Here is a 26,453-nt window from a genome sequence, read left to right as displayed (position 1 = left end):
AGGAGTCACTGCTCATGCTCGTGGGACAGACCAACAGGTGCGTGCGGTGGCTGGATATAAATGCTGAGTGGGAGACTGCATGATACGGGGCTAAATAGTCTGAGCACTGAGCACCCCACTGGAGGCCGCGCTCTCTCTTCCACCACCCTGCTAGAGACACTGTGAGGACAGCATCGCAGGCTCCAGATAGAACACTGGATTCAGGCAGTGCACTGCAGTGATATTAAACGTTTGGTGTGTCGCTGGGGCCATTCCGATCCACCACCTGTGCACTGTGTACGGACGTGGGGCTGAGCTCTCCTCTTCAAAATACCGGGGGCATCCAGTGAGACCACACCTGCATACGGGGGCTGGAGCAACCAGGCGACCTGAGTACACTGTACCACACACTGCTGGACAGAGCATACACGGTGCAGTGGGAGTGCACGTGGGAAGTGGAGTGGTGTGGCTCACTGGTTAGAGGCGGCAGACCTGGGAGCAGAAGTCGGCCCGGGACCAGGGTTCAATTCCTGACGCGGCAGGGTCGTGGACCAGGGTCAGCGGACTCGACAATTCTCGTCTCGGTGCCTACTCTAACCTGGGGTCCCACTCGGCAACTCTGGGCATTAGCTTGCCTAATCTCTACAACGGCCCCACCAACGCCGGGGATGCCTGGCTCCACCCTGGGGATTCCCAGTAGGGACCATCCCACAGGGAAAGCCAGGACGGGTTCCCCAGCGGTATACAGCGCCGGGACGCCCCTTTGCTGGGGCAGCTGTGCGCTTTACAAGTATACAACATACAACAACATACAACATACAACATACAAGTGAGCTGTGGGAATAGTGCAGTCAGGGATTGAACTGAGCGGCCTGCTGCGCTCCAACACGTGATTGAAAGAATAGACCTGTGGCCTACACTACGTGAGGGCGTCACTGCTTGGACTACCGTCCCGTGGGAACAAAATGGGCAAACCAGACAAATCCCAGCCCAAGCTGACATTTGAGCTCCGCAAGGGCGGCAAACAGGCTAACTCTGAAGCCTCTGATGCAGAACAAGATGCTGCCTCGCAGGGCCCCTCTACACTGAAAACAACTTTGGCTGCGATACAGGCAAGCCTCCAGGCGATAGATGGGAAAATTGAGGCCCTTAATGGGCGCATGGACCAATTTTCGGCCAAGCTGGACAAGCAAGCTACGAGGATTGGTGAAGCGGAACAGAGAATTACTGACGCGGAAGATGGGCTACAGCAGGTTGCAGAAAAAAGATTTCGGATATCACTAAGCTCTTTGCAGTTATTCAGGCTAAGAATAAGGACATTGAAGCGAGGTCGAGACGTAACAATATCCGCGTACTGGGTTTGCCGGAGACGACCAATGTGGGGTGGCTGGAAGACTACGTTGAGACCATGCTGCGGGAGATTTGCGGTACAGATTAACTGTCCCCCATGTTCGCGGTTGACCGGGCCCATCGCTCGCTGGCAGCTCGCCCACCTCCTGGTACACCACCGCGGCCTATAATTATAAGACTGTTGAACTACAGAGACCGAGATTCGGTGCTGCGTATCACCAGGAAAAAGGGCAAGATCATTTACCACAACAACCAGCTCTCATTCTACCCTGACTTCACTGCGCAAGTACAAGCGGCACGGAAGGAATTTCAAAATGTCAAGCGACTGCTCCAACGAGAGGAGATACCCTACGCCATGCTATATCCAGCGAGGCTGCGCATTGGTGAATTAGAGGGAGGGAAGATTTTTGCAACCCCGAAGCAAGCGATGGCATATGCTAAAACTTTGCAAAACCGACGCAGATCTCCTGGAGCCACCTCGGATGTTGAAGACTGAGTATTGTTGTGATCATGTTGCATGTCTGTTGGATGTGGCTGTTAGCCATGGTAGAAGTGATACTTTCGACTGGCGGGTCGGGATGGGGGTTGTCGCCAACAGTCTTCCTGAATCACTAATATTGTACGATGCCGGAGATAGTGTCCTCCTCACTGCTAGTTCTTCGTGTTTACGTGGGAGGGAGGGATACCTCTTGAATGCTAGTCATAGAATCTGTAATTTGAAAGTTGACTGGCCCGCCGGATACATAAACTTGGCTAAGTTAGGTTGACACGTTTGTAGGACACTGATTCCTAGCTGTGGGGGCCCACTTCCGCCACGTGTCGGGAGTGTGCATTGCCTCCACAGCCCCCAATGGGTATAACCCGAATACCAAAATGTTTGCTGTTTGTGATGCTTGGGTTGGGGGGGGGGGAATAACGAGTGTCTTTGGCGGGTTGGGGCTGCCAAAGTGGGAGGGGAGTTGGAGACCTGGTCGTTCTTTCTGCTCGAGGGGTTGCAATGAGGATTCTGTTCACCTGACTGCAATTAATACGCGAATGCTGATGTGCGGGTTGTTGTGCAGTGACGCTGGTTCGACACTATTTGGGAGCCTCTATAATGACGGGAGAACGATATACATGTCTCACTTGGAATGTGCATGGCCTGAACACGCCTAAGAAAACTAGACAGGTACTTGCACATTTAGATAGACAAGGGGTGCAAATTGCTTTACTGCAAGAGACCTACTTAACAAAGCAAACTGAGGGCTCCATAGCACGAAGATGGGCTGTCTATCGACTGGCCTCCTCTTACTCACTTAGTGTGGAGTAGTGTGGCTCACTGGTTAGAGGCGGCAGACCCGAGAGCAGAAGTCGGCCCGGGACCAGGGTTCGATTCCCGACGCGGCAGGGTCGTGGACCTTGGTCAGCGGATTCGATAATTCTCGCTTCGGTGCTTACTCTAATCAGGGATCTAATCAGGGATCACACTCGGCAACTCTGGGCATTAGCTTGCCTAATCTCCACAATGGCCCCACCAATTCCGGGGATGCCTGGCTCCACCTTGGGGACTCCCAGCAGGGACCATCCTTAGTTATACAGCGCCGGGACGCCCCGTTGCTGGGGCAGCTGTGCGCTTTACAAGTATACTACATTTACATTTACATTTACTCTAACTATGCCCGTGGGGTTCTCATCCTCATCAAAAAAGGGACGCCATTTCAGTCAATAGACTCCTGTACAGATCGGGAGGGCAGCTGGGCAGTGGTACGAGGCAATTTGGGGAAGGTGGTCGTGACTATAGCTAATATTTATGGCCCTGTGGTTGACGAACCAGCGTCGCTATCCTCTTTGTTTCAGGTGCTACGCACATGGCCAGAGGCGTCACTTGTGATTGGTGGAGACTTGGACACACATTTAGACCCACGGTTAGATAAATCTGCCTTGGCTGGCAGCCGTATGTTAAGAACTGCCCACTGTGTCCGACACTTTATGGAGGAGATTGGGTTGATTGACGCATGGCGACTGCGGCATGCTGGGGTTATGGAAGGCACACACATCACACCGTCACACAACACATGGTCCCGTCTGGACTACTGGCTGCTAGATGGGTTGGCTAACTGCTGGGTGACTGAGGTCCGTACACTTCCAAGGACCTTATCGGACCACAATCCGGTCCTGCTCAAGTTTCAGATCCCACACAATTTGCGTTCCCCCTTCACATGGCGGTTCCGAGCGGATGCCCTATTAGATCCCGTCTACGACGACGCTATTAATAAGGCTATAGTCCAGTACTTTGACTTGAATGTGGGAATGGTTGACAGTGCAGCTACCTTATGGGAAGCGTTTAAAGTCACCATACGGGGGGGGGTGTATAGGCACGTCGGCAGGCATTCTTCGTGATCTGAGAGAACAATCGCACCGCATAGAGACTAAACTACGCGACTTGGAAACCTCTTATGATGCACTTCCCTCACCTGAAACGCTGGCGCAAATTAGAGAATACACTGAGGAACACAACTCCCTAGCGAATTCAGAGATGAATTACATATCAAAGAGGTTTGTGGCGAGAGCTTACGGGGAGGGTGGCAGGCCGGGTAGAGTGTTGGCCAATCGATTGCGGGAGCGAGAGCACATAGTGGAAGACACTGGCGCTGACCATTTCACTCCTGACACTATACTGGACCAATTTCATACATTTTATGAGCACCTCTACTCCTCTCGCGGAGGTATGTCTGACTCCGCGCTTACTGACTACTTGAAAGACACGGCATGTGCCTGGCTGTCAGATGTCCACAGAAAATATCTCAGCCTCCCCATTGACGAGGCAGATATTAAGGAAGCCATCCTTTCACTGCCTAACAAGAAAGCTTCCGTACTAGATGGGCTCTCGGCAGAATTTTATAAGCGGTATGCTGATTTGCTGGCGCCCCACATCCTAGCTTTGTATGCGGAGGCGCATGAGGTAGGACATCTCCCTCCGTCTCTACGACAAGCGCTCATTATCACTTTGCTAAAAAGGATAAGACCCCCACCAGGTGTGAATCCTATCGCCCCCTATCCTTGATTAATATTGACGCCAAGATTCTAGCAAAGATCCTCACCACCAAACTACATCCCCTGATGCCAATGTTGGTCCTGCCGGACCAATCTGGCTTCATCCCAGACCGCTCTACGTCCTGGAACCTCCGGACGATTTTCGCCATGTTTCATGTCCTTAATCCTGACCTACAATACGTGGCCGTGTCAGCTGTGTCGATCGAATGGAAGTAGATGTTCTTCATCCTACATAGGATGGGATTTCCCCCTGTCTTTATCCGCTGGATACAGATCCTTTACACAGATGCATCGGCGAGGGTGAGGGTGGGGGGTTTATCTCTGAACCATTGGCCATTCAGCGCGGCACTAGACAGGGATGCCCCCTATCCCCATTCCTTTTTGCTATTGTATTAGAGCCGCTGGCATGCAGAATCCGGCAGGCTCATAGAGCGGCAGCTCTAAACTTCAATAATAGACTGGTGGGCATATCTGCCTATGCTGATGACATGGTTGTATACGTTCGGGAGCCGCAAATCTACTTGTCGCGTGTCATTCGGGAATATGTCCGCTTTGGACTTTTCTCAAGACTGAGCATAAATTGGGAGAAGTCGGTCATAGTTCCCCTCACACCAGCCACCACTGCGCCTACAATGGTATTACCCCTGGTGTGGACTGTTGACCCAGTGAAGTACCTAGGTATTTGGAACCATCGGGACCCCACGCTCGTAATACGTGAGAACTATGGGCGGGCCTATACTGACTTAGTGCAACAAGTGGATCGGTGGGTGAGTCTGCCCCTGTCACTGGCGGACCCCCATAGCGGTAATCAAAATGGTGGTGCTTCCCAAATTCCTGTACCTATTCTGTAATGTCCCTATTCATCTGAATAAACACTTCTTTGTGACGGTACAGACACAGCTGCTCCGCTTGGTGTGGGGTGCGAAACCTCTGTGAATTAGCTGGAACACTCTAACGCTACCGTTTGAAAAGGGTGGCTTTTGCGCTCCAGATTTCTATGTTTACTATCTATGTGGATTGGCCCACTTTGCTTTCTTATGGTTCAGATCACATGGCTTTATCCCGCATGTAGCAGTTGAGGAGGGGGACTTGGGTGATATTCCTCTACAGGGCATCATAACGCACGCTCGCAGACTCACACCTAGGTCGGAGATAAACACGATTGACGCCACGATCTCGGCATGGCAGGAGATTGAGAGGCGGAGGGTTAGGCTGCCCCTGTATGCGCCGAATATGCCTATTGCAGGACACTGCGCTCTTTCAGTGGCACAGGAACGTGGACCGATGTGAACGCTTAAAGAAGCTGGCATTTCTGTTTTGGGAGATCTATATAGAGATGGGACCTATGAATGAAGAACCGGGTTATTTAGAACCCAGCGGTGCCAGGGGACATACCCGAAGTATCCGGATTCACCTGTCTCAGAATTACAGAAATGCGGATCAATTTAGATCAATTTATTGGCTGCAACCAGTAACAGAGGTCCACGAAGTACAAAGGCTGTATATTCGTAGGAGACTGCTCAATCTTACAAAGCAAGCCATCCCTTTTATACCAAATATTGTGCTTCAGGCAAACATTCCTTATTTACAGTTTGACCAATCCCATGTGTACATAACGAAAAGCATTGCATGATAAACCCACATTTCATTGTCCATCCCACCATCAATTACCCGAAAAGGCCCAACACTCTTCATCAGATAAGTCGGAAGGACCCCTAATAAAAACGGGCACCTCCTCATCGGAAAACAGGCCATAAAGTAAGGAGCAGAGTCAGGTGTGAGTCAGATAAGACATAGTTGTGTGCAATAAAGGGTTTATGATGTCCTGTGCCTTGATCCTCAATCTCGACCAGCTACTGGGAAAGGAACTGGCCTAACAGGTTTGGCTTCGGGCAGCTGAGTCAGCTTGCCCAGGTCACACAGAAGTCAGCTAAAGGTGTACGTGTCCCAAGGACTCGTTCGGCCTTAGTCATCGGCCTATGTGAGGGCAACCACAAAATGGCTGCCGTGCACAAAATGGAACCCAAGTGTTCAGAACGGAATCCCTGATTTCATGGTGATCTCGTCACTCGAACATGACGAAAATACTCGTACATATTATACTCGCCATTTTCGGTCTGCTGATACCAAAATCGTCATGATATGACGACATTTATGAAACGGGTTCAGAATTCACGGAACCTCATGTCCAGGGACGATCCGAGCTATATCTCTAATTCCTCACCTCTGTTCACATATACATGCTATCGGTTGCGCAGAGCTGTAAGGGATCATTATCCCAGTTTCCCACTGGAACCTGCCATCTCCAATTCACTGCAACTGGTGATAACAGCTGCCACTAAGAAACATCTACTTACTAGACTATATAAGACGGTGTTAACAGAATTGGTTCTCCCGGAAGATCGCAGCTTAGGTCGATGGAATAGAGCATTGGGTATACAAATTACGGAGGCCATGTGGGCGCAGATCTGTTCGGCCACTGGTAGATTATCGTCTAACAGCAACTTGCGCGTTATACACCTGAAGTTCATACATCAGACATATCACACTCCCACAAAGCTACATAGAATAGGCTACAGGGACACAGACTGCTGTGGGCGGGGCCGACTTTGTGCATCTGGCGTGGCAATGCCAAGCTGTACACTCATATTGGGTAGATGTTCTGAAGATGTTAGACGCCATGACCGGCCACACACTGGACTGTACACCACTTCTATGTCTGTTAGGACACGTACCAGAGGCTAAAGGGGTGCTGGGCCGTTTTGTTAGAGTGGCTCTATTGCTGGCAAAAAGAAGGATACTGTTCACATGGGATGGGAAGCGAAGCCCTAAGGCATCCAAGTGGTTAAAAAGACATGGTCTTCTGCCAGGAACAGCTGAACTTCCAAAGAGCGCTAGGCCTAAAGATATATGGGCCCTGCTGCGAGAATATTTGCTGATGTGCAGTGAGCAGGGAGGCGGCAACGAGAACACTGTGCATGACTAACTAGATTTTATTTTTGATTCCCTAGCTCATCGCCCGCTTCTTGTATACTTGTGTAAGATTGCCTCACTGTCTATATTCCACCACTTGCACGGGTGACAGAAAAGTTGGTAATAGTGCATGTTTCAGACTGCAGAAAGTAGGGACCGGGGAGGGGAGGTTGATTTGCCATTTTTGTAAATGAAAAAACTGTAAATAGAACAATGTACCATGTAATCTCCTTGCATCTTCCCTGCTATCAATAAATATATTTAACAAAAACAAATCTGCTGCCCCATGAAGCCAGCAATTAACGGCCCATTAAGATTGACATCATTAGTCAAATGGGGGCATGTGTTGGAAAGGAGGTTCACCCAGTCTGAAGGTTTCACCCTCTTCCATATCTAGTGTTACAGTGATTTATATGTGGCACTCTAGTTTCTGTAGTGTGCTGTGTCCAACTAGTCAAACATTACTCATCAGTTAGCTCTGCCTATAATTGTATCCAAATGTTTCGTGGTTGAGACGTCCTTAGAATTCTGAAGCTTACACTTCTGATAGTTCACAGCTTATGTGTAGGTCTTTCAACCTATCTTCAAATTGCAGGGTCTGATGCCCCCCGAAACGCCCCCCCCCCTCCAAGCTAGGGCAACTCTACGTTTATCCGTCAGCAAAGTGATTGCTACAAATGTTGTAGATGTTTTAGGAATGTCTTTTACATGCTCCACAAAGACTATTAACTGGCACACTTCAGTCATTGAGTCAATTGCTCCAATAACTTTCCGGCAAAAAGTGTGAACCCCGGACAATATCATTCTAGGCGCAGAAAATCTGCATCAGGTGCAGCACACTGGCAGCTTTTCGAGCTTGTGGATATACTGAACCGTGTCATACTAGCTGGTGAATAATACCCTCTATGTATGAATTAAAAATGTTTTTGTGTATTCCTCTCGTTAGTGGATATTTCTTTTGATAGAGATTTCTAGCCGCAGATTGCTTAACTTTGAATAATCCCCAGGCTTCAGACTGGAACCCAAAAATGTTCTTGAGCAGTACCCCTACGTGCCAGTAGATGGCATTGTCCGGCTCTACATGACATCATCTGCGCCCGAAGTGACTTGTGCGGTACCTATATAGGCTACACCCCAGCGCACTGACGTTAGTTCTTTACTTTCCACGCCAGTATGCGCCGATCCGGGAAGAGCTACCCCCTGGTCTTTTTTTGACATAACGGAACGCACTCTGCTGGTTTCACACTGCTAGGGACTCCATGTCCCAGGGCCCAAAGCCCCAAGCAGAGGAGCTGAGACCTGCCGTTTTCCCACTGCAAGCACTTCTTAGCGCCCTGTGATCCACCGTGGCATGAGAGGCGTGCAGGCCATCACCTGGGCAAAGCCCAGGCCAAAGAGGTGCCCGTCTGCACCCATCCACGGCTGACTGAGGCTGGGCTGGGCCACTCCTCTTTGCCCTTGCTGTCAAATGGTAAGAAGGCTTTTTCCTTTCTATTGCACAAGGAGGTCATGCTATTTGTCTGTTCGACCCATTATAAAGGAGCAAGCATGAACAAGTGGAAACTAAGGCTCCCCAGGTGGAAAACTTGAAAATGAAGACTGGTGAATTTACTAACTCCATCACTAACTATTTATGTAGTGTTGTGGGTATGTTAAACAAAGAGATTGATAGTACAGGAGTGAGGCTGGCTGTGACTACATCGTCTCTCCATAATACAATCAAGGCAGTCAGTGTGGAGATTGTTATCTTAGATGTTGAGCCAAACTTCCCAAACAAGAGCAATCCAACTTTAAATAGTAAGTCTAAACATGGTCAACCTCCTGGTACTCCAAACAGCCCGACTCAAACTATTGAACACTCTCACAGCAGTGAATCGATCACCCCCTAGCGAAGAAAAGCCATTAACCACCGGCGCAGAGGGTTGTAAGACCAAAAGTTAAAATAATAAGGGTGACGATATCTATAGGCTCACTCGTGACCAAGAGTATGACTCCGCGCTTTCAAAGAACTTTGAGACATTGATAAAAAGGGTACATGCTAAGTTCTATAATCTTCAAAGAAAAATTCTATCTGCGTTAAGACACTAAAGAGAGTCCGCAATATTGAGAAGACCGTTAACAAACTTGTGGCTTGCTTTGCAATCAATGATTCTCTGCTACATAAGACCCTTGTGGCCCCTGAGCCTAACTCCATACTCTCAAGATCAGGACTTTCAGGCCTGCTGGTAGTATGCCTTCTATTACGGAAGTCTACCAGCATACCTGCAAGGAGAACCTTTGGACTGACTGCTAATTTACGTCCTGCTACCCAGAAAATGGTTTCACTATCCCAGAGTACCAGTGTGTCTTCTGTTAGTGCACCAGTACAGCAAACAAGGTACTCCAATATGCTTCTAACAGAACTGGAGCCAGTCACATTACTCCTACCACCAGACGCTACCCCATATGTCATTATCATAAAAAAATTTCTAACTGTGGACCCCCATACTTAAGAGTTTTGGTGGGGCTTAAAAAATAAGGCGGTACACTGGCTGTCCAACCAGATCTATGAAACAAACTTTCTTTTTCAGGAAATTCTTACGGTGAGAAGGGTAAAGTGGATATGCCCCAGAAGAAAATTTGTACAGGGAGATAGCATTGTTGTCAACTTTTGTTCTCCCATGGTGGTGAAATCCCTTCTATTTTTTATTTTTATTGTGGTGATTGTCAAGAAAAACAAATGCTGCATTTACGTCTGCGTACATGCAGGTATAAGACGTAGAACAATATTCCGGTCAGGTTGTAATACACAGCCATTCAGTCCTCAACCCTGAGGTCGGACGGCATATCGATAAAGCAGAACAGTAATGAAGACAAATCAAATCCTGCATTGGACACAGAAAGGATAGTAGCACCACTTTTTTGTTTTATCAGAAACAAATCTCAAATAGATAGAAATCCCTTATTTTTGATCTTGGGCGCAGGCCAGCCACTATAAGCAATCTCACAAGGGAAATTAAAGTCGTACCCCTTGGTTTAATTTCATTTTTTTTTGGTATAGGTCTCTACATTCTGGATTGATCCACCCAGTGTGTCCCGCCTACTCCTAGACTCCATGCACCCATTCAGATGTCCAATAGATTCATACCTCTTACCGGGTTTAACGAGCAAGATTGACTAAAGGGGTTCCCTGACCCTGAATTGACTGTTACTGGAGGTAGTGCAGTAGATCTCTCCTTAGTGGAAAGTCTAGGCCCTTCTACTTCGTACAGCACAGGTGTTAACGTTAAAATTATATCCTGGAACATCACTGGTATTAGAAACAAACTGGAGAACAAGCATTGGGTGCGTTTAATTAATACATACTAGTTGATTTGCCTACAGGAAATATGGCAGATGGGTAATTTCCACTAAGAAGGGTATAGGAGTTTTAGTACCCGGCGAGTCCCTCCCATCATTGTCGATCGAAGGGGGGCTTAGCTCTACTAGTATCTACCACCTGCCCACTGATGGCAAAAAAGATATCAGCTAGTTCATCCGATTTCCAGATATTCCACCTACAGACTGCTGAGAAACTGAACCTTGTTTTGATTGACTACTACAATAATGTTTTTGACAACACTAGGAGTATAGTCATTGTTGATCTAGGGAGGGAGCTGGAATCTTAAGAGAATTGCGGCACAGTATTTGCTTATCGGTTGGTGATTTTAATATTAGTAAATGCAACATGGCTAACAGTAGGATTTGTGGTTGCACTGAAGTGCCTTGGGTTAAGCAAACTCATTTTCCACATAACTCATGTGGAGAGGCTTTAAATAAACTCATCTTTAGACATGACTTAGAGTTTACTCATTGTAGTTCTATCATTGATCATGCTTTGATCTCGGAAAGGGTTGGGTGATTCTTTAGTGTCGATCAAAGCTATTTTAGTGACCATCACCCTCTGTTGATGGTATTTAATATCGAAGCTAAGGGGACCAATGGCCCACAACTAGCAGAACACATCGACATCCAGGGCATCAACAGTATTAGCTTCAGGTGGGCAAACATTAACGGAACTGTCCTGCTGGAGAAGGTCAACCCCACTGAATTTACTATCTGCACAGAATTAAACTCTTCCCTACAACATATTAGTGGTTCCTTTGGTAAAATTCTAACCGCAAATTGCTGGGAATTTGAGATCAAATGGTAGGAGGGCTATTAATTAATAAAACCACTGCGTGGTTAGACCACAATTGCTCATGGGCTAATTGGAACCGGAAAAAGGCTCACCAGACCCTGCCGAATCTGAAATGGACCTAAAGGGGCCTAAGAATACGAAGGGCTGAATCTCAGGAGAAAGCATGGGCCAGTTTACAATAGGCAGCTGAAACAGGGGACGCCATTCTTTTCTGGAAAACCATCAATCAGCCATTTTTAAAGGAAGCATCAGCTCCCGGAATAGAGGCGCTTATACAATAGGCTGACTGGGTAAGACATGTATAGTCAAGACCTAGGTACATTTCCTTGCTAAATATGCCCTGTGGAACCATAAGATCGTCATTTTTTTTTTAGCCTAGAAAGGAGCATTATCGCACTAGAAAAATCAGCTAACATGAAGGCGCCAGTTTGTGATGAGGTCCCAAAAGGTACTTTCAAAGCATGTACCAACTTATGGGCCTCCATACTGACCCAGGTGTGCAATGCGGCAGCAAGTGGGTGTATGCCCCAATCCTGGACAGAAAGTAGTATAGTCCCGATATATTTTTAAAAAGGGGACGTGGGGATGCCGGGTGTTATCGCCCAATGCACCTCCTGGCCTCATCAGCAAAGTTAATGGACAGAGTTCTGCTGAAGATGTTGGACTCACGCGTGACAAGAAAACCAGATTTTAGCAGATGTCCAGTATGGGTTTAGAAGTGATGTGGAAACCATCAAACAATGTGTCAATTTACATCTCCTCATTGGCAAATGCATCTTGGCCAAATAAGGTCATATTCATTTTTGCTAAGCAGATTTAATTAGCGCATTTGATCTGGTAAATCATGCTCAGTTGTGGTAGTCGCTGATTAAGATGGGCACTTCTACACAGATTGTTAGCTACCTTTCCCTTCAATATGCAAAGGTAACCGCACAGGTGCGATATGGGCAAAGGGGAGAAGTGATACCAAAGGGGATGATGGACGGAGCGCTTGAGCAAAATAAACACTCACTCCCAGTCAACTTATCTGGGTTTAATCCATCATCATTCTTAAGCTCACTCCACCACCCCAGTTCAGACATGGCCATATGCAAATCAGTCTGACCCTGTGCCTCATGGGAACAGTCCAGCCCGAACTGCCAAGCAATGTCTTGTCTGGACCGGAAACAAGCATCCTGGGACTGGTTTCAGATTCATTATTCTCATCAGCCAAGGCCGAAGTCACATCACGCATTAAAGTTACTCTCTGGATTCAGCTGGGCTGTGTCCTTGCGCTGCTTCTTTTTTTGTTGTATATAAATGGGGTTGACGAAGCCCTGCAAAATATCAAGGCGGATGCACCTAAGGTGGTTGAGCGTGTAACTCCTGTTCTACCGCAAATGACTCACTTCTGATTGCTAGAACTGCTAATGGTCTTTCGCTATTGACAGTTAGCTTTGTCTCATATATGGAGGACAGGGATATGAAAATCAACTTAATGAAAACATTTGCAATGATATGTGGGAAAGTAAAGCCCAAAAGGAAAATTCACATTATTGAGGGAGAGACACTTGGTGAAGTAACAGAGTGCCCACACCAGAAGTAGGTTGTGCTTGTTATTCTCTGGTGCCCATGAAGGCCGGAGGTTTTTGTCCTGTCCTTGACCTGCATTCTCTCTCAATTTCTTCCTCGAAGTCGTTCAGAATGCTCCCGCTAGCTCAGGGACGGTCTGCCCTCGACACAGGAGACTGGGTGGTAGCGCCAGACTTGTAGAACGCACATTTTCACATCACTGTTCTGCCCGCCCACTGACTGTTAACTGCGGTTCACAGTAGGTCACAAGCTGTGCTCCCCTTTGACCTTACCAGCGCCCCTTGGGTGTTCACCAAGGTGATTGCGATATTTTCAGCTCCTCTGTGAAGATCAGGGGTGCCATTCCTTCCCAGCTCGATGACTGGCTATTAAAGGCGAGCTCGCCCCAGGCTGTCACCCACTTCCAGACTATGGCAGACCTCCTGCATTGCCTTGGCTTCACTATCAATGTGCCAAAGACTCGCCTGACTCCCTCTCAGATGCTTCCTTTTATATGAGCGGTTCTGGACACCGTGCAGTTTCGGGCCTATCCTCCCGAACGGCGAGTCCAGGATATCCAGGCTATGTAATACCGATATTTCGCTTCTATCCTGGATTTTGGTGAGACTAACTCTGAGGCTGCTGGGCCTCATGGCCTCCTGCATCTTGCTTATGACTCATGCCCGCTGGCATATGCGGGCTCTGTAGTGGGTTCTAAAGTTCCAGTGGGTGCAGCATCAGGGGACTCTCGCCGACATGGATAATGAACCATGATTGGGTCAACGGCAGACCCCTCTCGCTTCCCCAGCCAGATCTGACGGTAGTGACAGATGCGTCACTCCTGGGATGGGGCGGCCATCTGGGAGAGGTGGAGATTAGAGGCCTCTGGTCTCTGGTGGAATCCAGACTCCACATCAATCTGTTGTAGCCCAGGGCAATCTGGCTGGCATTGAAAGCCTTTCTACCCTTCCTCAAGGGAAGGCTAGCCCAGGTGTTCACGGACAACATCTCCGACATTTGGTACTGCAACAAACAGGGCGGGTGGGTTTGTGGGCCCTTTGTCAAAAGTCCCTGCATCTCTGGACATGGTTGAAACATCAGGACATAGCCCTGGTGGTTCAACATCTGGCGGGCTCTCTGAACGCCAGAGCAGACCAACTCAGCTGATGATTCCTAGTGGACCGTGAATGTTGTATCTATCCGGAGGTGGTGTAAGACTCTTCCCACAGTGGGATGAGCCTTGGTTAGATCTGTTCGCCACCAACGAGAACACTCAATGTCAGGAGTTCTGCATGCTGGAGTTTCCAAGGCAGCTCTCGCTTGGATATGCTTTTCGTCTCAAGTGGAGCGTAGGCCAACTGTACGCCTTTCCGCCCATACTACTCTGCCCAGAGTTCTCAAGAAGATCCAGTACAACCTGGGCCCAAGTCATCCTTGTGGCTTTGGAATAGGAATTGAGAGTCTGGCATCCTGAGCTATTGATTATGGCCATCGGTCCTCCGATCAAGCTGCCCCTTTGGGAGGATCTTCTGTCGCAGCAGCAGGTGAGGTTTCTCCACCGAACCTGTCAATGCTCCGCCTTCTTGCGTGGTGACAGTTGACAGCTTTCGACCTTCCGCTCGAAGTCTACAAAGTTATTCTGGCATTGAGGCGTCCCTCCACCATAAAAGTAGATGCCTGTTGGGGCACGATGACCCTCTTTTAGCTCCCCTTTCTCAGGTTCTTCTGTTTGTTCTTTCTCTTGCCCAGCAGGGCCCTGCTCTGGGCAGAAATAGCAGCAAGGTATCCCTTCCTTTCTTCTGTTTCTACTTTTCTGCTGTTGCCTCACCAAACTTCCTTCTTCCAATCCTTTATTTTACATTGGTTCTTGAAAGGTTTGGAACATATGTTTCCTCTGTCTCTCTTCTTTATGCCTCAGTGGGACCTTAGTCTGGTCCTGATGGTATTGATGTGTGTTCCCTTTGAGCTATTCCATAACTGTCCTCTCAGGCTCCTTAACATCAAGAAGCCTTCCCGGTGGCAATTATATCTGCCCGGAGGGTCAGTGAGCTTCGGGTCTTGTTATCCATGCCTCCCTACTGAACATCTACCCAGACAAACTGGTGCTTTGTATGAGGTCTTCCTTTCTCCTGAAAGTGGTCTCTCCCTTTCACGTCAGCCAAACCGTCACTCTTCCTACTTGTTACGCTCCGCCTCATCCCTCCAAGGAAGAGGAGCCACTTCACCGTCTGGACACAAAAAGGGCAGTGTCGTTCTACCTTGACCACAAAAGATTTCCAGGTGGACGACCAACTCTTTGTGGGGTATGTTGGAGCGAAGAAAGGACGAGCCATATAGAAGAGGACCATTTCACCCTGGATCGTGCTCTGGATCAAAATCTGCTACGCTTTGGCCAAAAAGGCAGCCCTCTGATGGTTTGCGTGCTCATTCCACCAGAACTAAAGCTGCAACCACTGTGTTAGTATGTGGTGTTCTGGTCGTGGACATCTACCAGGCAGCAACATGGGTTACCTTGCACACGTTTATCAAGCATTACTGCCCGGACAGTCAGGTTCTTAAAGATGGGCATTTTTCCTGTTTGGTCCTGCAGGACTTCCTCATGTGAAATTTATATGTAGACCCACCTCCCGGGAGGTATTGCTTGGGTATCTATTCTAATGTGAGAACCCTGTGTCTATAAGTCTCTATCAGATTTGTTTCAGGAATTCTGCTCTGGAACATATCTACGCTTGAGACCATTGAACATCAGCTTGTAGGGACTGAGTCACTATACCACCTCGGTATCCATGAGCCAGGGTACGACTAACTATAGTGTCTCACTATGCCTGCTTGGTCTCTTGACACATGGGACCCCCTGGTGACTTACCTTCACACCCCAGCTGGACTGCCTCCCCCATGCTCTTCGCCGGCACTCTGCCCGCGGCGGCCGCCGGTGCTGGTCAGTAGTCACTTCCTTCCCTGTCCCCAACGCTCTCGTGCTGGGCCTGCTCCCTCCTCTAAGGTGCTGACACTACACTATGCAGTTACGGCCTAATGAAGCGTTTGCTGAATTGTACTGGATAATGCCTCAGCCTGATCGAGCTACTTCTTTTTGTGCTGTGCATAGTCAATGATCTGCCATGTATGATGCTCTGATTTGATGCAAAATTGTTTTCTGGTAATGCTGAACTTTTCAATAAAGGTTTTGAAAACTCAAAAAAAAACTATAGTGCCTCACTTGCTCTCCTAACCATACCAGAGAAGCAAGTGAATTGGCATCCCCAGAACACAACACTCTCTACCCTTTCAGGGATCGCGGTGACAGGACACACCCTTTCGCTCTCTCACTCGTACCTGTCCACAGTAAGATAAGCAAGAGACACAAAGGGAGTTTAGAATATTTGTTAAACTATTGTGTTCTGAACAGCAGTATACCTACCACAATTAGAAAGCAAATGCATAATAAAAATACTATCAGCATGGTCAATCCATATACCATGAAAAGTGCTGTAATTTCATAAGAAATAGTAACCTAACTCTTCCTCCCCTGCGAGTAAAGATAAATGACATCTAGTGTTCTTGTCTCAGAATTCTCGTTCCATATGTGTGTCTGTGGCTCATGTACTCCTCTATATACTACAATATGGATGCACGTAAACAACAGCTGCACTCTTGTGTTATTGTGTTATGTCTAGGTGCTAGTGCCTGGCCAGAAAGAATAACAAGGGACATTGTTTTTTGACCTTGTCTGTGGTGCTTAGAATAAATCCCAGGAAAAAAACAGAACACAAAAACATATACAGGTTCTGTGTTGAAACTACAATGTGGCACAAAAGGAAGCGTGTATATATATATTAAAGTGTGCAAAGGAAAAGAAGGCCTACAACGTGCACAACTAGGCCAACACAGGGAAAGCTACAAGGGCCATGCAGATAACACACGACAAGATGAACAAGTTACTTCTCTTCTGTAGTGCCTATCTAGCGCAGATTCCTTACCGACCCACCCATCCTTCCGTCTCTGTGAACGGATTTCTAGGGACAGGTTTTTGTCTCCTTTCAGGGCCCTAGTATTCCACACCAGTGGTCAGTGTGCTTTGTGTTTCTGCGTTTCTGGCGTAGAAAGTTGTGAAAAGTAACTGACGTCCGTGTGCTGGTGTGGCGCCTATATAGGCACCGCACATGCCTCGTCTGGCGCGGACGACGTCACGTTGACCCGAACTATGCCACCTACTGGTGTGCAGAGGCACTACTAAAGAAAAATTTCTGGATCTAGTCTGACGCCTCGGAACAATTCTAAGGTAAGGAATCGGCGGCGAGATAGAATCTCTACCAGGTTCGGCTTTACTGTAGGTAAGTAACTTTTGTCTTCTGGCAACAGTATGTCAATTGGGCATCTGTAAGCGTGTGCCCCTGCCCCCGATCCCACTCATCTCTGGATTGTAGCTGCCCAACCTCTTGTTCCCTCATGATAGTGTTGTTCATTATAGAGATTAACCGGCAGGTTGGGAGTTTAAAATGGGCAACATCAGCAATTTTAATTCAGCAGGCTTATGTGGCAAACCATGGAATGTCTCATTCATCTTCCCCCATATTACGTCAGTACACCTAGAGATATACACTGTGCTCCATCCATGTCTTCAGTCAGAGTCTTAAATGTTGTGTCATCAAAAAGGTAACCTAGTGTCCTAAGGTGTCTATTTCTGAGCTGTTTGATGACCTCCATCTTTAGTGACCTTCAAGCGTGGGTTGTTAAACTAGGGTAACACAGGAAGCTATACTTCCCTAACGCCTGTCAGTGTCATCTATCTTGACTATTCCCAAATAGTGCTTTTTACCGTGTGGGTTTCTCTGCTAAGTCTAGCTGGCTTTAGCATCAGTGCAGAGTTTAATGGGTCTGGGATGATTAGTCAAATCTGTAGTTCACGCTTGGGAGACTGCCTGTTGTCATGGAAGCGTTGATGCATAAAATTGTACTTGGGCTACTAAACAAAATATTTTTACAGTTGGATCAGTGAATTCCCGCCTTCTAGCTCATAGGGAAGCTCCATTTTATATCATGCTATTCTTTGCTGTCGACCTGCACATGCTAGTCTGACCATCACTGGTCTAAGTTGATAAAAAATGGCCCTAGATAGCAGGATCACGATATTCTGGAAAAAATACCACAGTTTCGACAGCACCAGCATTTTCATTAATGCTGCCCTGTGCGCCACTGACAATAGCAATCTGATCCATTTCTCTATAAGGGAAATTGTAGTTGTGATGCATCGGTCATAGTTCTCCCTAATGAAAATGTCCATGTCCTTGGGGTATTGGATTCTGAAGTAGTATACGGGTTCTCTTTCCTCTGTATTGGCAATTCTAGGATGGGTGGTGGGTGTTTTTGTTAGGGGGAGCATACCTTACTTGGAACAATTTATCTGCAGCCTTGTCCACCCACCAAAAGTGTTTATTTCTCTAAATACGGGATTCAGGTTGCTTTCTGGGTCTTTAACGAGTAGCAGCACATCATCCGCATACATTGATAATAATATTCTATGAGCCTCAAATTTAAACTTAAGGGAATGGTGAAAGCCTTCAGAGTATGCTTGCCAAGGGCTCCATCACCAGGGCATACAAAATTGGTGCCAGAGTTGTTGTTTACTTCTACTGATCTTTTTAAAGGATAGATTTGATGATTTTAATTCTGACCTTCGGGTCTGTGTAGAGCAGTTTTATCCACTGTAACATGGGTCTACCCATACCAATTATTTTTGTCACTACATGCAAGTATGGTTGTTTGACAGAGTCGAAAACCTTAGCTGTGTCCAAGAAGGTGGTGACTGATTATATCTGAGTGGCAGTTTGGTGGGGACAGAGAAGGTGCAGACATTATCTACAGTGGATCTACCACTTTTGTTTCCTCAAGGCTGATGAGGAGCACAGCTTCTCATGCTTGTCAAATTCCAGCCATACCAGGGTGGCTCTATTTAAATATTCATAAATGTCTGGGACACATTTTCCATTAGCATGTCCATTATGTCTTGAATGGTTGATATTAGCCCAAATGGAAGGACCACAAATTGCTAATTGGTGCAGCCCACCACAAAATACCAGTAACTTCTGGGCAACTGCAAGATAGGTGTATAACAATACATGTTCGGCATGTTGAGGCACGCCAAATCCTCTTTTAGCCCCAAAGCCAAAAGATCCTGTTCAAGTACAGAGGAAGGTATTCCGAATGTAAATATCAAGAATGGAATGGAGGCAACTGTCTTTCTTGGAAAGTGGCATCCCTGCCCAATCTCAGTCCCTGGAACTAATTTTACAGACTCTTTCCTTAATAGAGCGAGAGCCTCCTGCTGTAGAATGTGTGCATGATTGTCAGGGGTGAATGGGAGGAGGCAATTCCTTGAACAGGCAAGCATAACCTTTGTATGACAATCTGGAGTCCATGGTCCTACACAGCCAGCATGGTAAATGACATTGCATCGTCCCTTCCACAGGCCACACATGTGCCCCTAAAGATGAGTGGAAGCAGTTTTGCTGGCAGGGCATGGAGGAAAAGGATTGTTACTTCTGCTAGTGCCAACCTTTAAAACCAGTGTGCCCCCTGTAGCTGAGAAAAAACTCCATTAGCTATGAGGGCTGACACCGAAGGAAATGTAGAACTAGAACTAGAACTTGCCATATTCCATTTTTTTATTTTTTATTTTATTTTAAGCGACTTGTAAAGTGCACAAATACCCTGGGGTGTCTCGGCGCTGTGGAATGCAAGAGGAAAACTGACCTGGAACTGATGACTACTAGTTGAAGAACGACCTCTGAAAAATGGTCATGAATTTTCCAAAGAGCATGGGAGTAACAGACTGGAAGGCAAGTTGTGTTCATGGAACAAAGGGCAAAGCTCCTCATTGCCTTAATCTTCTTTGACTCTGTAGTAGTAGAGGGGAAAAGTTTCAGGGTTCTGTTTTGAGGGCACTTCAGCAAGACTCTTCAGTCCTTCAGAGTGGTGAACTGTCAAACTTCAGGTCTCCAGGAATTGGTCAGTGGCAGCAGGCAGCCTGGAGGCTCACTGCAGGCTCTGAAGCTTTTTTGCTACAAGCAGTCATGATTGGATGCATCAACCCCTGTGGCTTCTTTAATTCAGTCAGCCTGAATGTTGATTGAACTGCATTGTCACATCTGAAAGAAACAGTTAGGTTCAAGGCATATGAGCTGCAGGTTGTACATTTAGCAATAGATCGCCACCTGGTGTTGGGCTCGGATGATTGCAGGTTGTTGTTGTCTTCTTGGAAGAAGTCTTTGTAGTCACGAGATAGGTGACTCCTCCCTTGGACAATACTGCGCATGGTCATCGACTCCATCCTCAGATTGTTTTTTTCCGCCACTGGGTTCGGATGAAAGTTTTCCGCTCCGGCTAGAAAAGACTTTTTCGGCATTTTCGAAGCGTAAAACTTTAGACAAACAACTTTCGACATCGAAGACACTTTTCGATATCACCAGCTACATCCCGGTGCATCGACGCGGGCCGTTGGGCCCATCGGCGCCGTACGGCCTACGCCTCATGGAAAGAACTCCATTCAAGAGATGCCCGATATGTCGAGCAAAATTCCCTCATAGCGACCATCACGAGGTTTGCAACCTCTGTCTCTCGCCAGAACACGACGAGTCGACCTGCACAGCCTGTGCCTCCTTCCGATCGAAAAAGACCATTCGGGATAGGAGGGCCCATTGACACGAGATGAGGAGATCAGCGCCAGCACCAGAGGCCATCTCTGAGGAGGAGATCGTCGAACAGGACGTCTCCGAGGACGAGAACCCACTCGAAGATATCTCCGCGGACGAGGCTCCACTCGTTGCCGAGGAAGACTCGCCTGATCTCCAGATCATATCGGGAGCAGAGGACTCGGACGACTCGATTCCATCTCGACAACCCGTGAGTACCTCTGCCCCTGCACCACAGACACTGCCCAAAACAAAGGCAACGGTCAGCACTCCGCCCATGGGGCCCAGTCGAGACCGAAATCTACCCTCTAACGCCCCGCCTTCCTGCTCGGCGCTGAGGAAAAAGACTACGCCTTCCGGTGCCTCGGCACCGAAAAAACCACATATGCCAATTCCACCTGCTCCATTGGCACCGAAACATCCTTCCACACCGAAGGACTCTTCGGCACCGAAGCTAACACACCCTTCGGCACCCAAAGACTCTTCGGCACCCAAACCTAAACAGGCATCCGTGCCGAAACCGAAAACAGTAACGGAACCGAAAGCTTCGACTCCGAAACCATCCGGCTCCACAATCAAAGACGGGAAGATAGACTCCGGCCCAACAGGACCAACAAAACCTGTCTCCACGCCGAAATCTTCGATAACGGTACCAAAGACCACAAGGCCTGATACACACAAGCCTAAAGAACCTTCGGCACCGAAGAAATTGCCACAGGACTCAATAACTCCTCCTAAGGCAAAAAACGCTAAAGAACCACTATCGACACCGAAGAAATCGGCGCCGAAGAGGACTATACAAGAGGAAGAACTATTTAGACCAGATCCAAAGCAGAAAAAGGTCTATATCAATCCAAAAACTGGACATGTGGAAGCAATTCCACACAAGAAAAGACCAGCAGACACACCACTTCCAACTGTGGTTCCTGCCAAAAAGGATTGTGCAACATCTCCAATGCACCCTTCCTCTCCTTCACCTTCTTCCTCTCCTATCACTCCATATATTGAGCCTATAACTTCTCCTGCTCAATCTCCTGCATCATCACACCACACTGACGAAGAGTATGATTTAGGTGGGGGGATGATGTACCAGATACACATACATATCCCTTAGATGAGGATGAAGATGTCAACCCAGATTATACCAAGGAGGAGGATGCATATAATTTCCAACCAAATAATGCACCAGACATACCTGATCCTCAGTATTACCCAACAAAACCTTCCCCTCCAGAGATAGTATTGGGTTCAATCATCTACAAAACAGAGCTGCACTTTACCACGGAGTTCCAATGCACTCTGATGCCATTGAGGAGGATTTCCTATTAGACACTTTTGAGCAATCACAGAGATCTACTCAAATACTACCTATGATCAAGGGGGTCATTAAACATGCCCCAGATATTTTTAAAGACCCAGTAAGGTGTAGGGTACTAAACCCAAGAATAGAGAAAAAGTATAGGCCAGCACCATCAGATCCTATCTACATTAAGGGACACCTACCATTGGACTCTTTAGTAGTGTCAAATGCACGTAAAAGAGCCAATTCCCAGACTTCTGGGGACTCCCCCCCCCCCCCCCCCCCCCCGACAAAGAATCAAAAATCATTGATGCGTCAGGGAAACGGATTGCTGCACAAGCAACAAACATATGGCGCATAGCAAACACACAAGCCTTACTCTCACGCTACAATAGGGCTCACTACGACCATCTGCCAGATCAATACAAAGATCACGCAGCAGAGCTCTTACAGGAAGGCAAACTAATAACAAATGCCTCCATTAAATGCTCACTAGATGTAGCTGACACAGCATCTAGGGCAGTTAACACCAGTGTTATCCTCAGGCGTCATGCATGGCTACGCATTTCCGGTTTCAAACCAGAGGTGCAAACTACCATCCTCAACCAGCCCTTCAATCAGAACCAATTGTTCGGGCCAGAGGTAGATAATACGCTAGTAAAGATGAAAAAGGACACAGACACTGCTAAGTCTATGGGTGCATTACAATCTACCCAGGCTAGAGGTTCTTTTCGTCGCTCCTCTTATAGAGGAGGCTCCAAGCAGACCGGTGTAGATAACACGTCATCTTTTAAAACACACACACAAACCCCCTCTAATAAAGGTTACTGTAGAGGAGGGTACAGAGGCAACAACAATAAGGGAAGAGGTAGAGGTAACAACAACAACTGCTCCTCTTCCACTCCCAAACAGTGACTTCCCTCTGCCTCCCCTACAACATTCCACACCAGTAGGGGGCAGAGTATCACAGTTCCTACCTGTCTGGGATTCCATCACAACAGACAGGTGGGTAAGACAAATTATCCAACATGGCTACTGCCTAGAACTCACTCACGTTCGACCTAGACCGTACAAAAGACTTCCGGGGTGGACAATCAGCTCTTTGTAAGGTATGTAGGAGCTAAGAAGGGGAAGTCTGTACAAAAACAGACCATCTCAAGATGGATAGTACTCTGCATTAAGACCTCCAGTGCAATGGTCAAGAGGCAACCCCCGATGGGTTTGAATGCTCATTTCACCAGAGCTAAGCCTGCGACCACTGCTTTAGCCCGCTGAGTTTTTGTCATGGATATCGATCACGTTGCAACATGGGCATCTCTGCCTCTACTACCTGAACAGTCCGGTCTGTCTCGATGGGCACTTTGCCTTTTTGGTCTTACAGGACGTTTTGATTCGAAATTGGTTTTGCAGACCCACTTCCAGGGAATTCATTGCTCGGGTATCTATTCTAAGGTAGGGAATCTGCAGCTAGAAGTCTTTATCAGATGAACAAGTTATGTACGTTTGGTAATGCTTTATCTGGTATACACTCAATCTAGCCACAGATTTCTTACCGACACTCCCGTTCTTCCCGCTCTACTGGCGTGCAAAGGTACTGCTCAAAAATCTCCGAGATCAATTTGACGTCTGGGGAATTTTCTACGGTAAGGAATCTGTGGTTTCATAGAGTCTTTTCTAGGCATTGGGAAGGTAAGTAACTTGTTCTTCAGTTTTATTATGCTCCTTGGTGACTACACATATATGTGGTAGAGGAAGACCAGAACTAGTGGATTTGCAGACACTTGATAGTCGATTTTGTTCACCTTGCTGGGGTTTACTTAGACATTCAAATATACTGGCAACATATCTGTGACCAGCTATCTAAGATGATGAAACTTCATCTGGCTCAATTCCCTTTTTTAGTTTTCCTTAGTTACGTCAGGGAGATACCAGTGAACACTAGATGATTGGTTGCATTAGCATTGCTATTGGCAAATAGATGAGTGGCATTGATATGGGGCAGGGAGCCTAACCCAAAAATAAAACAGCACCTGTCAAATTTGGTGTCGTGCAACAAAATAATAGAAGTATATGCTTCACTTAATGCCAGCCAACTCTCCCCCCAAATATATATCGAAACCTTTCTGATGATAGATTGCACTGGCATAGAGGGAGACAAACCAGTATAACATAGTGGTAGATGGTACGTGTTTGTAATGAAGAAGGTAAAAGTCGTCAATGCTGTGATGTATGTTTACTCTTACTTGCCAGATTGTACTTCTATTTGAAATATAACAAAAGTGTTTTTTGTTTTTTTAAATAGGGTTATTAATTATTTTAATTTGGGCGGGGGGAGAGATGGGGGAGATAAAATGGAGGTGGTAGTTAGTGATTAGACATCATGTATATCGCTGGGCAGAGGTATGAGGCAGGTGAGGACGTTTTCTGTATGACTCAACTATTACTTGCCTATCCTGGTTAGCTATTGAAGGAGGTAGAGATGACTTGGGGGCAAACAATGTACAATTGTAGATGGTTAAACATAACTAACTGGGCTATTTTTTTATTTTGGCGCCATGTTAGGTAACTCAGACTTTGCTTTGATTGTCTATTTGTTGTCACTCAGAACGCCTCGGTGTAAAACGTCCCTTTTATTTGTTGTAACCTATTTAAAATTCTTAAGTGCATTAGAAAAGAGGGCAGAGCTGTAGACCATATAGATTCTGTCCAGTTGAATAAGTAGTGTATTGGGTCAGTTTTACTAGCTTTGTGGTCCATACCTAAGTGCTAACTTTTTGTTTAGGTTTCAAACAGCCATATTAGTAATGTTTGTCATTTGTTAAGCTCCTTGAAAAACTATATAGGAACACTTTGTGTGTTTGGTATGGGGTGAAATTTGTTGCATGTATTTGCTTTTAAGGGAAATTGTGTTTAGCTTTGCTCTCTTTCATAGTATTGGGGTTTCTTAATGCAGATAAGACATTAAAAATTGTATCACAAAATTGTCCTGCAGAATTATTGTCTTAGCCTTTGTCCACCTGCATGTGCTCTGCTTGCTCCACTTACAGTATCTCCTATGTGCTTTAGAATTAATTGCGTTGTCATAATAACTTGTGGGCGGGAAACATATTGTTGCACCAAAAATCAACTGAGAGCGGGTTGGGGAGTTTAGAGTGATGTTTTTTGTGGGTTACATTTGAGGACAAAGAGAGGAACTGGAAGGATGGGAGCTATGGGGGGAGGGAACGAGAGAGGCTGGAAGTAAAGGAGAGGGCAGGGATTCTCCTCCTTGATTGTTCATTTTGTCACGCAAGGCTTTTTTATCCTTATTTGCTTTCAATTGTTTTTATCGATGGGGAGCAATTGATATAAATTGGGCCAGAAATGGACTAGGGTGGAAGGACATTGTCACCAGTTCCGTAAATGTCAAACGTGTGCAATTTGAAGAAGTTAGCAAACTGTCAGGACAACCATGTAAATTAACCTGTCCTTTTATTATTAAAAAGGTACATCATGCAAAAATAAAAGAACTTGATGATCTGAAGCGAACTTTCACAGAAGGAATGGATGAACTTCGTACACTCAGAACAAAGGTAACAACATTTCTTTTGTCTTTTAACTGTTAAGGTTAGATATACATTACTTTATATTTTAAGTAAAAAAATAAAAAAATTGAAAAAATATAGTCCATGACGCTGATGCCATAGGCTCAACTCTACTAAATAACACAGCCTTCATACTGGTCACAGTGAGTAGTGCTCTATTAGGGATCTTTTTTTCCATTGTCTAAGTGGTCCATAAGCTGGTTTACCATATGGGTCTCCATCCTCATTTCATGGAGGTATAGAGAAATGGTAAAAGCAAGTTAAGGGCTATAGGGGGCAGTCTAGAAAGGTAGGTGAGATGAAGGGGTTTGAAGAAAGTATAAGTCTGTCCACTTCCTGAAAGAGGCGTGGAAACCTAAGGTGATTTGGGTTAAGGTTGAGGGATTTGGAGTGATAAACACACTATAACTAAACTGAGACATCCATTTGCAATCAATTTATTGTACTCTAGAGTTGTACGTGTAATGCAATAGAACTAATTTGTTTACAGTTCTGCTGTTGTTTGGGCTTGGGTGGGGAATAAAGAGCATGTGGAAAAGGGGAAAAAGTCAGAGCATAGGTAGGAAGGGAGTGGAGGCATAGTTCCACTAAAGACCCACGAGTCCAAGAGAGGTTAGCAATTAAACAGTTTCCTCAATGCAGCGGACCTTATGTTTGCTCAGTGTTTTATAAACCACCAGGTCAGCTCCGCTGAAGCCTCAGTGTTACAAATTGTCCAATCAGGCAGTCAGGGGGTCCTAGAGAGCATGCTTCAAATCTCATAAAACACAATTTTCTTGAAGCATTCCAAGGTACCAGAAGTTATCTTTGCGTAGACACTGAAGTGGCTTGAGTTG

The 26,453-nt window shown here is 46.6% G+C and overlaps 1 protein-coding gene across 4 annotated transcripts in view; it reads left to right on the top strand.

Moving 5' to 3' along the window:
• CCDC186 (coiled-coil domain containing 186) overlaps positions 1–26,453 on the top strand; it is a 603,510-nt gene that overhangs the window by 257,215 nt on the left and 319,842 nt on the right. For all 4 annotated transcript variants that reach the window (XM_078643863.1, XM_078643862.1, XM_078643865.1 and 1 more), the window contains exon 9: positions 25,519–25,605. In XM_078643863.1, coding sequence (XP_078499989.1) covers positions 25,519–25,605 — 87 coding nt within the window. The remainder of the gene's footprint in view (positions 1–25,518; positions 25,606–26,453) is intronic.

The sequence above is a fragment of the Lissotriton helveticus genome, chromosome 5_1 (assembly GCF_964261635.1).
Source record: "Lissotriton helveticus chromosome 5_1, aLisHel1.1, whole genome shotgun sequence".
Classification (NCBI taxonomy): domain Eukaryota; kingdom Metazoa; phylum Chordata; class Amphibia; order Caudata; family Salamandridae; genus Lissotriton; species Lissotriton helveticus.
This window is presented reverse-complemented; position numbering and strand designations above follow the sequence as displayed.